We start from the raw sequence: 13,860 nt of genomic DNA on the forward strand, positions 1-13,860 counted from the left end.
AAAGATACGTATGGGCGCTATTTACTTCTAAATATAACCCTAGACAACAATGTTTACACTATTCTTAACATTTATGCCCATAATGAATTATCAAAAAGAAACATTTTTTTCCACGATTTGTCGAAAATATTAAATGAAAATGCTCAGGGATATATAATTGTCGGCGGAGACATGAACGACATATTACAATCATCCGATAGATTTAATGTAAACAACAATATAAAAATTAATCCCGGGAAAGGTTTTGCAAATTTTATTAAATCTAATAATCTGATAGATGTTTGGAAACTTTTTAATGAAAACAAAACACAGTTTACCTGGCGAAGGAAAAATGGTACAGAAAAAAGTAGAATAGACTTCTGGTTAGTTGAAAGAAAATGCAGTTCCGTTAGTAGTAAAATCCGATATAAGACCCGCTTGTATTAAATACACAGATCATCAAGCAATATTTTTAAAATTACAACAACCATCAAAACGCGGAAATGGTTACTGGAAGATGAACATTTCCTACCTTAAAGAGAGTGATTATAAATTATTGATAGAAGATACAATAAAACAATGCGAGCTTGCTTACAGAAACACAGTATCAAAAACAGACTTTTGGGAATTATGTAAATTAGAAATTAAAAATGCTTCGATTACATATTCAAAATGGCGAGCAAAAGAAAGAAAAGAATATATTATAGAACTTGAAACTAAACTTAAAATATTACAAAACAATAGTATATTAGAATCCGAGCAAATTGAAAAATTAGAAAAAAGAAATCCAAGAACTATATGAAACAAAGGCGAAAGGCGCACAAATAAGATCTCGAATAAATTTTATTGAAAATGGAGAAAAAAACACGAAATTTTTTTTGAATCTGGAAAAGTCGAGACAAACGCGGAAAACGATTAACTCACTTAAAATAAATGGAAATGTACTTTCAGATGAAACGAAAATTTTAAAAGAAACAGTAAATTATTACAGAACACTTTACACTTCTAGTAAAATTCCAACAGATCATATAATAACATACCTTAACACTATTCAGTATGAAAACAAATTATCCGATGATGAAGCGAGTAAGTGCGAAGGCTATTTAAATTTGAATGAAATAAAAACTGCTGTTAATGGACTTAAGCCAAATAAATCACCAGGAATTGATGGCATTCCTGCAGAATTCTATCAAGAATTTTTCTATTGTGTAGGCTCACATCTCACAGAGTGTCTAAATGAATGTTTTTGATAAAAAACTATTATCTCATTCACAAAAAATAAGTTGTCTATCTTTAGTTTATAAAAAAGGGGACCCATTATTATTAGAAAACTATCGACCAATCTCATTATTATGTGTTGATGTAAAAAATTGCAACTCGTGCTCTTGCCAATAGATTGCAAACTGTAATTCATAAAATAGTAAGCTTAGACCAACAAGGTTATATTAAAACAGATTTATCGGATATATAACATACGTTTAATACAAGACATAATAGATTATTCAGAAAAACTTCAAATAGATGGTTCGATAATGTTTCTAGATTTTCGTAAGGCCTTTGATACTCTAGAATGGAATTTTTTAATTAATGTACTTAAACAATTTGGTTTTAAATCGAACTTTATAAACTGGGTCGAAACATTTTATAATGATATTAAATCATGTATTTTTAACAATGGACATAAATCAGAGATATTTAACTTAAATCGAGGTATTAAACAGGGATGTCCATTATCTGCTCTTTTATTTATATTAGCTGCTGAAATTATGGCCATTGAAATAAGAAACTCAAACAGTATAGAAGGGATAAAAATCGAAAATAATAATAAACAAATTAAAATAGCACAGCTTGCTGATGACACTACTCTTTTTCTGAAATCTGAACAAGACATTCTGAATGCAATAAATCTGGTAGAGCGCTTTGGCAAATACTCGGGGTTACAACTCAATAGCAAAAAAACTGAAGCAATGTGGATAGGAAGAAGTAAATCACGAACTGATAAAGTAGGAAATATAACATGGCCGAATAAACCAATTAAAGCACTAGGAGTCTATTTTGGCATACAATACGAAGAGTGTTCTAAACTCAATTGGCAGTCAAAACTAACTGAATGTCAAAGTCTAATAAAAAACTGGTTAAAACGTAAGTTAACGATGTATGGAAAAGTTCAAATTATAAAATCGTTATTGATACCAAAATTTACTTATTTGTTTCATTCTTTAGTTGTGCCAGAAAGTATCGTGAAAGAAATCAATACAATGATATTCAAATTTTTATGGGACAATAAACAAGAAAAAGTAAAACGTGCAACTTTAATAGGCAATAAATTACAAGGAGGAATAGATATGCTAGACTTAGACTCATATATAACTTCTTTAAAACTTAAATGGGTAAAAGCTTTAACTGATGAATCAGAAGCAAACTGGAAATTAATTCCGAAACGCCTACTGAAAGATTTTGGTGACAATTTTTTAATATTTTATTGTAATACAGACACTATTAAAAGTCTCAATTGTAGTAATGTGACTGAATTTTATCAAGAACTTATTAAAATATGGATAAAAACTCGCGATTTACATAAGGAAAATCAAAAATTTGACATTTGAACAAATAAGAAAACAAATAATCTGGGGCAATAGATTTATTAAAATTAAAAACCAATGTTTGTTTTTTAAAACATGGATTAAATCGAATATATATTTTTTAAATGATTTACTTAATGATCAGGGTGAAGTAGATCAAAATGTTATCTTAAATAAGCTAGTAGATAAACGCAACTGCGTCGTTGAATTAAACTTGCTCTTTAAAGCTTTACCTCTAGCCTGGAAACAAACTATGAAAACGTTTCACTCTTCGCAAACAAAAATAAAACAGAAAAACGTCTTAAGATAAATAACAAACCTTTTGAATTGATGGATTCAAAAACAATATATCAAATATTAGTAAACAAAGTATTCATTAAACCCGCTACACATTCGTATTGGTCAAATAAATATGAGACAAAACTAAACTGGAATGATATATATATAAATTCATTAAAATAATTCCTGACGATCGATATAAACAATTTAAATTTAGAGTAATTAACTTGATATTTTCAAGCAAAGAAACGCGCTATAAATTGAAATTGGTTATATCTCTACTATGTAATAAATGTTATGAAATAGAAGATTATCAAAACCTTTTTATCGATTGTATGGCAGTAAATGTATTTTGGCAGAAAATTTTATATATATTTCAAGAGTGCGGAATTCAAAGAAAATATACGTAGACTAGACATCCTTATTTTCGGTTATAAAATATCTCAAGAAGAATACTTTTACATAAATGTTTTATACTCACCATTGTAGGTTTTTAGTATTTATAAAGCTTACTTTTGTAGTAATAATTGGTCAAATGAATTTAACATTTTTAAAACTGTTTAAAACAGAATTTGAAATAATTTATCAATACTTTAAATACAAGAAGACAAAAGTTAATTTTTTTGACAAAATACTACAAATTTTAAAAGATATATACTAACCTCTAGATAGTATGTTTATGTACGTTGTAACTCTAATACATATGAAAATCTCAAATTGAATTTGTTAAATTATGTCATTGTATATATGTATAATTATGTATAATATTTGTGAATAAAAAAAAAAAAAAGTCAGGAGCTCAAAATTTTTGACTGACACTTTGAAAATGCCAACAAGATTGATGGAATTTTATGCTAGAAAATGTCTTGGTGACTGAAGTGCTATTTAAAGTATTTTAGAACCATATGTATTATTTACGCCATTTACCTTTAACCGGAATGAAATGATTTGCCAAATATAAATGGATTTAACTCATTACAGGACTTAACCAGTACCTTTAGGCGCATTACAATTTTTTTTTCTCGCCGATTTTTATATTTTTCATCCATTAATATATATATATATCGGTTTGAAAAGATGAATTAGAACTTCTAAAGTTCATTCCGTTTGGTAAAAAGGCAAGATTTTAGCATTTTATCATTCAAGTGCCTTGTCCGGTATATACCGGAATACGGTATTTAGTGTGGTGCTCCAATCCTTTTACTAGTCTCACTCACGGAAACTTGAGGTGTTGAGCTCAAAACGCCTTTAAAATCCAAATGAAATTTATATTTGTCAATCCCAGCACATGTACTTATTATATATATCCAAAAGAACTTAATATAAGCCGTTTTGAAAAGAAAAAAAAACATATTTCAACGTCTATAGTAATACACAAGATAAAAATGTTCGCCAGAAAAAATCCGCACACCTACCGTCAAACACCATGTACATTTTGTATTTTATTCCATTTCCAATATCTTAACATGATCCTTTTGTCCATCGAGACTGAACATATTATTCTCCACAATGATGGTCAATTCTAAACTTCAACATCAACAAAAAACAACGCAGCAGGCGAAATAAACATCAAGGTTATCGTCATTGTACTACATTTCGACAAAGTAAAAATTGGCTCCCCAGCTTTGCCGTATTCACATGCGCCGCGCTCTGAATATGGGAACCAATCTACTACCGAATGGCTGCGACTATAGCCAGATTGGTTCTCCTCTCTTAAGCGCGGCGCATTCGAAAACAGCAAAGCTGGGAGCCAAATGCGTATTTGTCGAAAGATTTTGTAAATGGTGTAAAAGGGCGAAAAAAATTGATGTTTATTTCGCCTGTTGCGTTCAAGTGTCTGTGATCCCACTCAATATAAATTTTGCTGTTGTTTTTTTCTGTCTAAATATCATATTTTGTGGACCTGTAGATTGATATTGAATAAGAGCCGGTTGAACCGGGTGATGCTCCCCGAAAAGGTTTTGGACACAGGAAGGTATACCTCTTGTTGCGTCAGAGTTATGTCACAGACAAAGTTCAAAGTGTAAAAACAACCCAAATATTGTGCACGACACATTGTCTCAATATGGTGATCATTTTTGTGAAATAGTTGTAAAATCAGACTTCAAATAACGAATGACATGAGTTTGCTGCAAGGTCATGCTGTGACCTTGACCTTCAAGGTAGCGACCCAAATGTTGCATGCGACATGTTGATTCAATATGGTGATCATCTCTGTGAAATAGTTGTTAAATCCGACTTCAAGTAACGAAGTTATGGGCCGGACACGATTTTGCTGCAAGGTCATGCTGTGACCTTTACCTTCAAGGTGACCAATATTTTAGGCATGACACGTCGTCTCAATATGGTTATCATTTCTGTGAAATAGTTGTAAAATCCGACTTCAAATAATGAAGTTATGTGCCCGACACAATTTTGCTGCAAGGTCATGCTGTGACCTTGACCTTCAAGTTAGCGAGCCAAATGTTGCGCGCGACACGCCATTTTAATATGGTGATCATTTCTGTGAAATAGTTTAAAAATCTGACTTCAAATAAGGAAGTTATGGGCCGGACACAATTTTGCTGCAAGGTCATGCTGTGACCTTGACCTTCAAGGTAGTGACCCAAATGCTGTGCGTGACACGTCATCTTAATATGATGATCATTTCTGTAAAATACTTTTTAAATCCGACTTCAAATAGCGAAGTTATGGGCCGGACACGATTTTGCTGCAAGGTCATGCTGTGACCTTGACCTTCAAGGAAGCGACCCACATGTTGCTCGCGACACATCGTCTCAATATGGTGATCATTTCTGTGAAATATTTTTAAAATCCGACTTCAAATAATGAAGTTATGGACCGGACACGATTTTGCTGCAAGGTCATGCTGTGACCTTGACCTTCAAGGTAGCGACCCAAATGTTGCGCGCGACACGTTGTCTCAATATGGTGATCATTTCTGTGAAAAAGTTTTAAAATCCGACTTCAAATAACAAAGTAATGGGCCGGACACGATTTTGCTGCAAGGTCATGCTGTGACCTTGACCTTCAAGGTAGCGACCCAAATGTTGCGCGCGACACGTCGTCTCAATATGGTGATCATTTCTGTGAAATAGTTTTAAAATCCGACTTCAAATAATGAAGTTATGGACCGGACACGATTTTGCTGCAAGGTCATGCTGTGACCTTGACCTTCAAGGTAGCGACCCAAATGTTGCGCGCGACACGTCGTCTCAATATGGTGATCATTTCTGTGAAATAGTTTTAAAATCCGACTTCAAATAACAAAGTTATGGGCCGGACACGAATTCGGGACGTACGTACGGACGGACGGACGGACTGACGGACGGACGGACAACCCGACGACTATATGCTCTCCCGAAATTTTTCGGGGAGCATAATAATTCAAGAGGGATTCTCAAGTTTCATCATTTATTGTTCTTTTTTATTATTTTACAACCGAGGTCAAACACCCCTAAAAACAAAACTTATTTTACCCTGGCTACTTCGATTGAACAACTATAAGTATACTCTCCTGAACATTATGTGATAACAAAAATCTTATATTGATTTGCATATTGTATAATAAAATATCTACACTTCCCAGAAAAACTTTAGACTTTGATACAGACTTGTCTTATGCATTTTATGATACAAGTCTTAATAAACTGAAAACTGAGATCCTTCACATACTAGGGATTTAAGTTATAAAAAAAGGCTTTATATGCGGCTTATTTTAACATTTTCAAAATTACCTTTTCTGTTTTGGGTTTGAAGATTTTGGTAATATTTCTCTGTAATGAAACTGTAAGATTTATAACAGGTACGTTTTGTTTATTTCAGGGATCATTCAGTAAACTTCATGGAAAGCCACCAAGTCTAAATTTCATATTTACATCTGGACACCTTGTGACATTTCGGTTAACAAGAGGCGAGCTAGAGAGAAATTTTGATATCAGAATTGTAGTAACGCCTGTACCCTCTTCGTCCTGTGAGTATACACACACAAAAATGATTGTATAGAATTATAAACTGATAATATGTAACAAGTTCAGACTAAACTCTATGTTTATACTTAATTGTTATATCTATGCCCCAAAAATGTGTTAAAACTAAATTCCTGTTCATACTAAATAATGACATATACGCAAAATGATATTTCTTTGTACCATATGACATAACGTCCCGGACTTCCGGGATTGTCCCGGGAATTAGGTATCTATCCCGGAGGCGTCCCGAAGATGATTTATGTCTCGGTAAAAATAAAAATCTAAAACAATCAACTTTGCAGCCATGAATTTTATATTTTTATGTAATCATATTTTCAAGTTAATATTAACTATAATTATAGAACACTAATAACGGAACGATTTTCCCCATACAGTTTAGCAATATACAGTAAATGGGGACACAAATCCTTTGACGAGTAAATCTATGTACCGGGGGTAGCTTATACAATTACGGGTATTCTGCGCCTCGTCTGATCAAATAGGTTGAGTAACAGCAATGTTATTGATAAAAAACATACCCCTAACGATAACGAACTTGGCATAGTAAGAGTATTGTTGTGAAAAATGAGGAAATAAAATTCATTGGTCAACTTTATTGGTGTTGAAATAAGTCATATTAAAAATCAAGAAATTTATATAACAAATGAAATCGAGGTTAATTATCATTTTGAAAAAAAGTCAGAACACATGATCATGTATGTGTGTTCATTAACATCTGTTTAGTTTTCAGTTCACCTGATTTCATCCTTTGTCCGATTTGAATGCGATGCCAAACAAAAAAATTTATAAGTCAAATAATTTTACAAATCTTGAGAAGTTCAAAACATTTACTAGATGGGTAGTGAAATAACACACATGTTATCCGGTGTATCGAAACACATATAAATGCACGTCACACTATTTGTCATTTCACACATTGATGAGATTGGTATAATACAAACATCGCTAAAATTACGATTATTATAATTTTAAATTTTAGTCCCAGGGTGACATAGCTTTAAATCGCGTTTATTAAAGTCCTTGAGTATGAGAATAGAAATAAATTCGTGTTCACGACCTCTAATCAAGGAGTTACATTATTATGTGCTTTGAAAATAAAACTATCAAACCTTTGTATTTTTTAGGTTATTTATCTATATAATCTATTCTAAACTAATGGTTAATCTTTCTGACTTTCTGATTAATATCAAAAAAATATAATGCTCAAACGAACATTTATCGATATTGTAAGTTCCAAAAAGCATTATTTGTAAAGATATTACCGAATTTAGAGTTCATGTAAATTAAGGGAGGTAATTAGAAATTTATTTTCTAAAGTCTAATTAAAATTGAAATGAATGCATATATTTTAATGATTACATATAATGTGGACAAATATTTGCATAGCCTTCGGTGTTTGAAAATTGTTTTAGAAGCATAATTATAAAGATATATGAAATTATTTTAGTTTCGAACAATACGCAGTTTATGGCATCTGTTACATCTATAGCAAATATTTATGATTTTACGTAAATTCGATTTACTCTGTTGCACATTCCTTTATAAATTTGAACGATTTTCACGTACTTGTACAGTATATAAGAGAGTATATGTGTAAAAGCGTCACTCGAGGTCTGTATCAGAATACGGAACAGTTCGAAAAATGACAGAAGAAAGCATACATATTCCCGTCCCACCCACTCTTTTTATGTTCAGTTTTATTTTTACAGTCTTTTCTTAGTTTCAGATATTTTCGGTTGATTTCATCATGACTCCGCCGAAATTCGAGAAAGCCCTTATTCCAGCAGATGTTTTTTGCAATAGACTAGAGAAATTTTTGTTCTTGAAATGTAATAATTCTGTCAAATACAACGACCTAAACCTATAATGTTTGTTGTTGTTGTTGTCGTTGTTTAGAAGTATTTAAGAAAAGAAAATAATTGATTTACTCACGGTTAAGTGAGTAAATAAAGTTTCACTTAAGTGTGGTAACAATCTTAATTATACACTTTACAATATTTACTGACGTGTTCAGTATTCATTAACATGTCCATTATTCACGTACATGTGTTTATTATGCATTAACGTGTCCATAACTCACGTGTGTGTTCACTATAATTCATTTATGTGTTCATATTCATGTCCGTGTTCAACATTCCTTCCCTGTATATTCTAGCCAGTTACGAATTTCAATTTTTCAAAAAAAAGAAGAGTTTATTAAAACACGCATAAAGACCTCATGTTGGCCATATTCTGAATTCAAACCATATAGGGACCAGCATAAAAGATACAAGAAATACAAATTCCAAGCCGATCCGACTTCAGACACTGAAAGGAAAATGTTGCAATTTTCAATGATAGTCTTGCTTTGTAGTAACAGATACAAAGTGTCTCAACGACTTACAACGACTACATAAGTGCAGCGGACAAGACTTCGATAGGTTTTGTCTTACCTTTAAAGGAACTCCACTGAGGTCCAAAAGCCTTAAAAATATAATTTGATTTTCTTACATAATTCAGCTGGGACACGTAAAACAAAGATATGCAAAAGAAAATTAAACAATATTTAAACTTAAAAAAAAATAAATTCTATTTTATGCTATTCTTAGCCCGATATGACTGAAAAGCTTTGCAACGCTTTTTAGTTTTGGATCATTTTCACAATAAAACGAAATGAGCAGCGGATGGTCTGAAGTTTTTCGCACAGGTTTTAAGTCTACACTAACATCAGATGGAACTTTCATGTCGAAATATTTGTTTCAATTCAAACCTCGGAGGAGTCCCTGTAAAGTAACTGAAGGAAGTGTTTTAACGTGCATACTTAAAAAAACAACACACAATATTGCAGTGGGCAAGATCTCGATAATATACTGTATGTGTAGAAATATTCGCGGGCTTCAAATTTTCGCGATCTTCGCGGTGACATTCGATCCGCGAATTCATGTTTAGCGCGAATATTTCTACACCAATAATTTCTTAATAGTCATATTTTCGCGCTTCTGTAGAACAATGTATATCAGTATGTGATATGCTTTCGCACTTTTTATTTAAATCTTTACTGAGTAATTGGGTTTTGTTTTCCAAGTTATTCATCATTTAAAATCGTTTATGTTTGTGTTTTTTAATTGTTTGTTCAGAAAAACCAAAACATGATCTGATCAGATATCAAGACTTTTATGACGCAAACTGTGAATAATTATGCACGTTAACGGGCATTCTTTTGTTTGCTGTAATCTTCCGCTAGACAATGTTTTTTTTTCTGTACAATAGAGTATCGTTTGACACCTGTTATTGAAAATAACTGTGAACTCCCACGATGATTACAGTAATTTGCCTTTTTTAACCTGAGTGGTCTACGCGAATTTATAATTTTCGGCAGTCACCTCCGCGAATTCAAAATAGCGCGAAAATTTGTATAGACCCCCAAAGTGGACCTTCCGCGAAAATTTGCTTCCGCGAATTTAAATACACATACAGTACTCGGTTCCAAACTAAAGTGTGCTTGTTGAATATTTAGAAAATTAGCAGACGTTTCTTTTGCAAATTTGGCATGGTTAGTCCTAAGAACATCGATCCAATATAAAACATATCCGTGCTGGCACGGAATTTTCGCTTTATACGGCAATACATAATATAGCCTGATTTGCACGTGCAGTCCGAAGCGAAGGTACATGTCACAGGAAATGTGTATAGACATAATCCTTACACCCACTTCATATGAATTGTGAAAATTGCTAATTTCAGAGTTGTCTTGCAACTTTCATTTTCGGACCTAGTCCATTCTCGAGACAAAATCATATCATAATGACACCGGAATTTAAAGTTTAAAGTCACGATTATAATGTATACATGTTCTGATCTTGATTTTGGTACCAAATATGTGGACATATAACATAATGGGCAATGGAAAAATCGCCGAAAACAAAGTGCACACTTTTTTTAGTCTAGTGTATATAATTTTTGTTTTAACTTAAATGTAACAGGTAAAAGTCTCTATTTAAGATCCCTCGGATGACTGTATGAACTGTACAAAATGTCGGGAGGAATATTTGGTAGATGGGGAACTATCGCCGGACTGTCCAGAAGGTTGCAAAAGTAACAAGATGGATAATGGTACTAATGATTTGAGCCGTATCACGACAAAACCAACATAATGGGTTTGTGACCAGCATGGATCCAGACCAGCCTGCGCATCCGCGCAGTCTGATCAGGATCCATGCTGTTCGCTATCAGTTTTTCGACTTGTAAAAGGGTTGATAAGCGAACAGCATGGATCCTGATCAGACTGCGCGGATGCGCAGGCTGGTCTGGATCCATGCTGGTCGCAAACCCATTATGTTGGTTTTGTCATGACGCGGCTCATTTATCTTTCATGTAAAATAATTATTCGTGGTACTGTGATGTGAATATGTTTGTTTTTGCTCGGAATAGTTATTATCCTCGTATTCATCATTATGGAGGCGTAATCCGAAACATTGAATTTCAAAATGATGCATTATTTTTCCAATCACGTGATGTTGTCATTTTTAGAGTAACTTCGCATCAATAGTAGTTCATTCATGCTTAATTCGGTCAGTGAATTTCAACTTTACTAATATATAAGAACTCCCGTTTAGAATATATCTGCGCCTTTTTAGGGTTTTGGTACAAGTCTCTCCAACCGACAGATTTTGCCCAACACTTTAATATGGTGGCTAATTTGGACCGCTTTTGTGCGTCGTGTTGGCGCTAGCGACAACAGGACAAAGCGCCAAATGGCGCGTTGTCGGACTTTCGTCTCCAACGATGTACGCCAAACGGCGCGTTGACGTGCGGCGTGTTGTCGCGATGTCACATTGTCGCTCGATTCAAATCGAAGGCTTGGCTTATAAGCCAAGCGACATCGCGTCGCACGACAAAGCGCCATTTTGCGTGCTTCGCTAGAGACAGGACGACAGCGCGCCGTTTGGCGCTTTATCGTATTGTCGCTAGCTAACGATATAGGTTGCGTTGTCGCTATCAACATCGCAACGCGAAATGTACCAAATCAGCCACCATACTTAAATTACAATCTTTTTTGTTTTGTTTTAAGTAATAAGGGTCAAGGTTTAAGGTGGAGACTAAAGAGTATAATAATACATATTTTTGACTGAAACAAATTATCTTTTCTTTTTTTTATTCAGATTTCATGAATCGTTGTGGCACGACGGTGCTATGTGCTAAAAAGGAGGGTGTTCAAAAATGTGCGTGTACCCACCAGGCATGTACCAGCGGTAGCAACATGCGGAAGTTACCAGTATACCTATTGCTGTCATTCTTGTTTGCAACTTTATCTCTAAAACATCTTGTATGACCAAATATTTTGAATCTTTGAAAAATTGTAAAACTGTGTATTATGTATACAAGGAATTGTGATACTGCAACCATTCCGAAAATATACATAAACTCTATTTTTATTACATTTTTTCGTTATGTATTTTGTGATAGTTTCTCCATTTGGATCATAAACCTTTTACCTCATTACCTCATATTGACGTGTTTCGACGGCTTTTCGACCCCCCCTTTGAGGCCTAGAACAGTGAAAAAATGTCCTATTTAAGCCCAAAAGACTGATTTTCGTTTGAGAAATGTTAATAAAAAAATGATCACTTATCGCCGTCCTTATCAAAAAGGTACATCAAGGGGTGCTAGAGGGTGGGTGATATGCAGTGATTTTTGGCAATTTTGAGAGGTCCCCCCGGTGTCATGGTAACAGGAAATTTAAGTTACAGAGGCTTTGGTCCAGTCCACTTTTTTGCCAAGTTTCATCAGTATTGACACATTTTTCATAGCAGTTTAACTTGTAACAGGAGACTATTCAATGAAAATGGCCATACATGTATTTCACAATATGCTCATGCACTCACTGTATTTGTATCCTTTGTATTTAAAACAGTATAGTGTTTGTTAAATGTATTGTTTGTTAGAGTGATTAAAAAATACTCAACAGCAAAAACCGGCTGCGTCTTGATATATTACCCAGGGCTGCGTTTCATAGAATCCAAAGTCCCAGGACTTACGACCAACTATAGAACTAGCTTAAGAATATTTCAATAAATATTTTGATCTTTAGTGTTAGTCTTTGACTATCATTCTACTGAAAAAAGTCCACAGTCTTTTTATGGTTATCTACATGGCTGTTAGTATTTATATAGGAGTCACAAGTTAAGACATTTTCTTTGCGACACAAAACCGTCTCAATTTTGGTCCAGACCAAGGAATAATTGAGTTATGTTTACATGTATATTTTGTTATCTAGAATAAAATGAAAACAAAGCAAAATTGTATTGTTTTTTTCGTCACTCATTTATTCATATACAACAATAAGTAAAGGACAACATGTTGTCCTCAATTATACAACGTTTTGTAATATAAAAATATCATCATCATTTCATTCATCAAGTAACCATGATTTCAGTGAAATGAACAAGAAAATATGTACAATATAGCCATATGTAAGTATTCAAACCGTACAGCCTAAAATTCTTCCTTGCTACCTAGGACATAATATATATATGATATATTATACATAATGTTCCTGTTGCTACCAATTTAATACTCGTAATTTGCCACTTTTCCACCCTTTGTCTCGTTAATTAAGCTATTGAGGCATTTTACTTACACCATTTGGTCATATGGAATGACACAAAATAATGTTCTGAAAAATCTTAACTCACTCTGAAAACAACAACAATTTACCTTACCATGTTTTCAAATGAAAAACTTTACATATTTCATTAACATGACATTAAATTTCAAACATGATTTTTAGATAATATGTATTATAATTTTAACAAATAGCTCGGCAAAAGTTTGTCACACCAGCTCATCACCGTCCTGTCACGTAGATCTACTACGGTGTTAATTCCTTGTAATTAAAGTCCGTATACATACAAATGTTTGGCAGTCTGCATGTAAATAGATGTTTGACAGTCACCTTTCATTTTTATTTTGTTTGGTTGATTTCATGAAAATTTAATTAAATTAAATAATGTAGCAAACGAGACTTTCAGCAGACGACATTTTAAGCA

General features: G+C 33.2%; 1 protein-coding gene across 5 annotated transcripts in view; it reads left to right on the top strand.

Moving 5' to 3' along the window:
- Window positions 1-8,699, top strand: part of LOC132722400 (uncharacterized) — a 34,399-nt gene extending 25,700 nt beyond the window's left edge. For all 5 annotated transcript variants that reach the window (XM_060706899.1, XM_060706898.1, XM_060706900.1 and 2 more), the window contains exons 5-6: window positions 6,666-6,813; window positions 8,553-8,699. In XM_060706899.1, coding sequence (XP_060562882.1) covers window positions 6,666-6,813; window positions 8,553-8,572 — 168 coding nt within the window. In that variant the 3' untranslated portion in view covers window positions 8,573-8,699. The remainder of the gene's footprint in view (window positions 1-6,665; window positions 6,814-8,552) is intronic.
- The last annotated feature ends 5,161 nt before the right edge of the window (window positions 8,700-13,860 follow it).

Source organism: Ruditapes philippinarum, unplaced genomic scaffold (assembly GCF_026571515.1).
Source record: "Ruditapes philippinarum isolate M1 unplaced genomic scaffold, ASM2657151v2 ctg7874_1_1_1_1, whole genome shotgun sequence".
In the NCBI taxonomy this organism is placed as follows: Eukaryota; Metazoa; Mollusca; class Bivalvia; order Venerida; family Veneridae; genus Ruditapes; species Ruditapes philippinarum.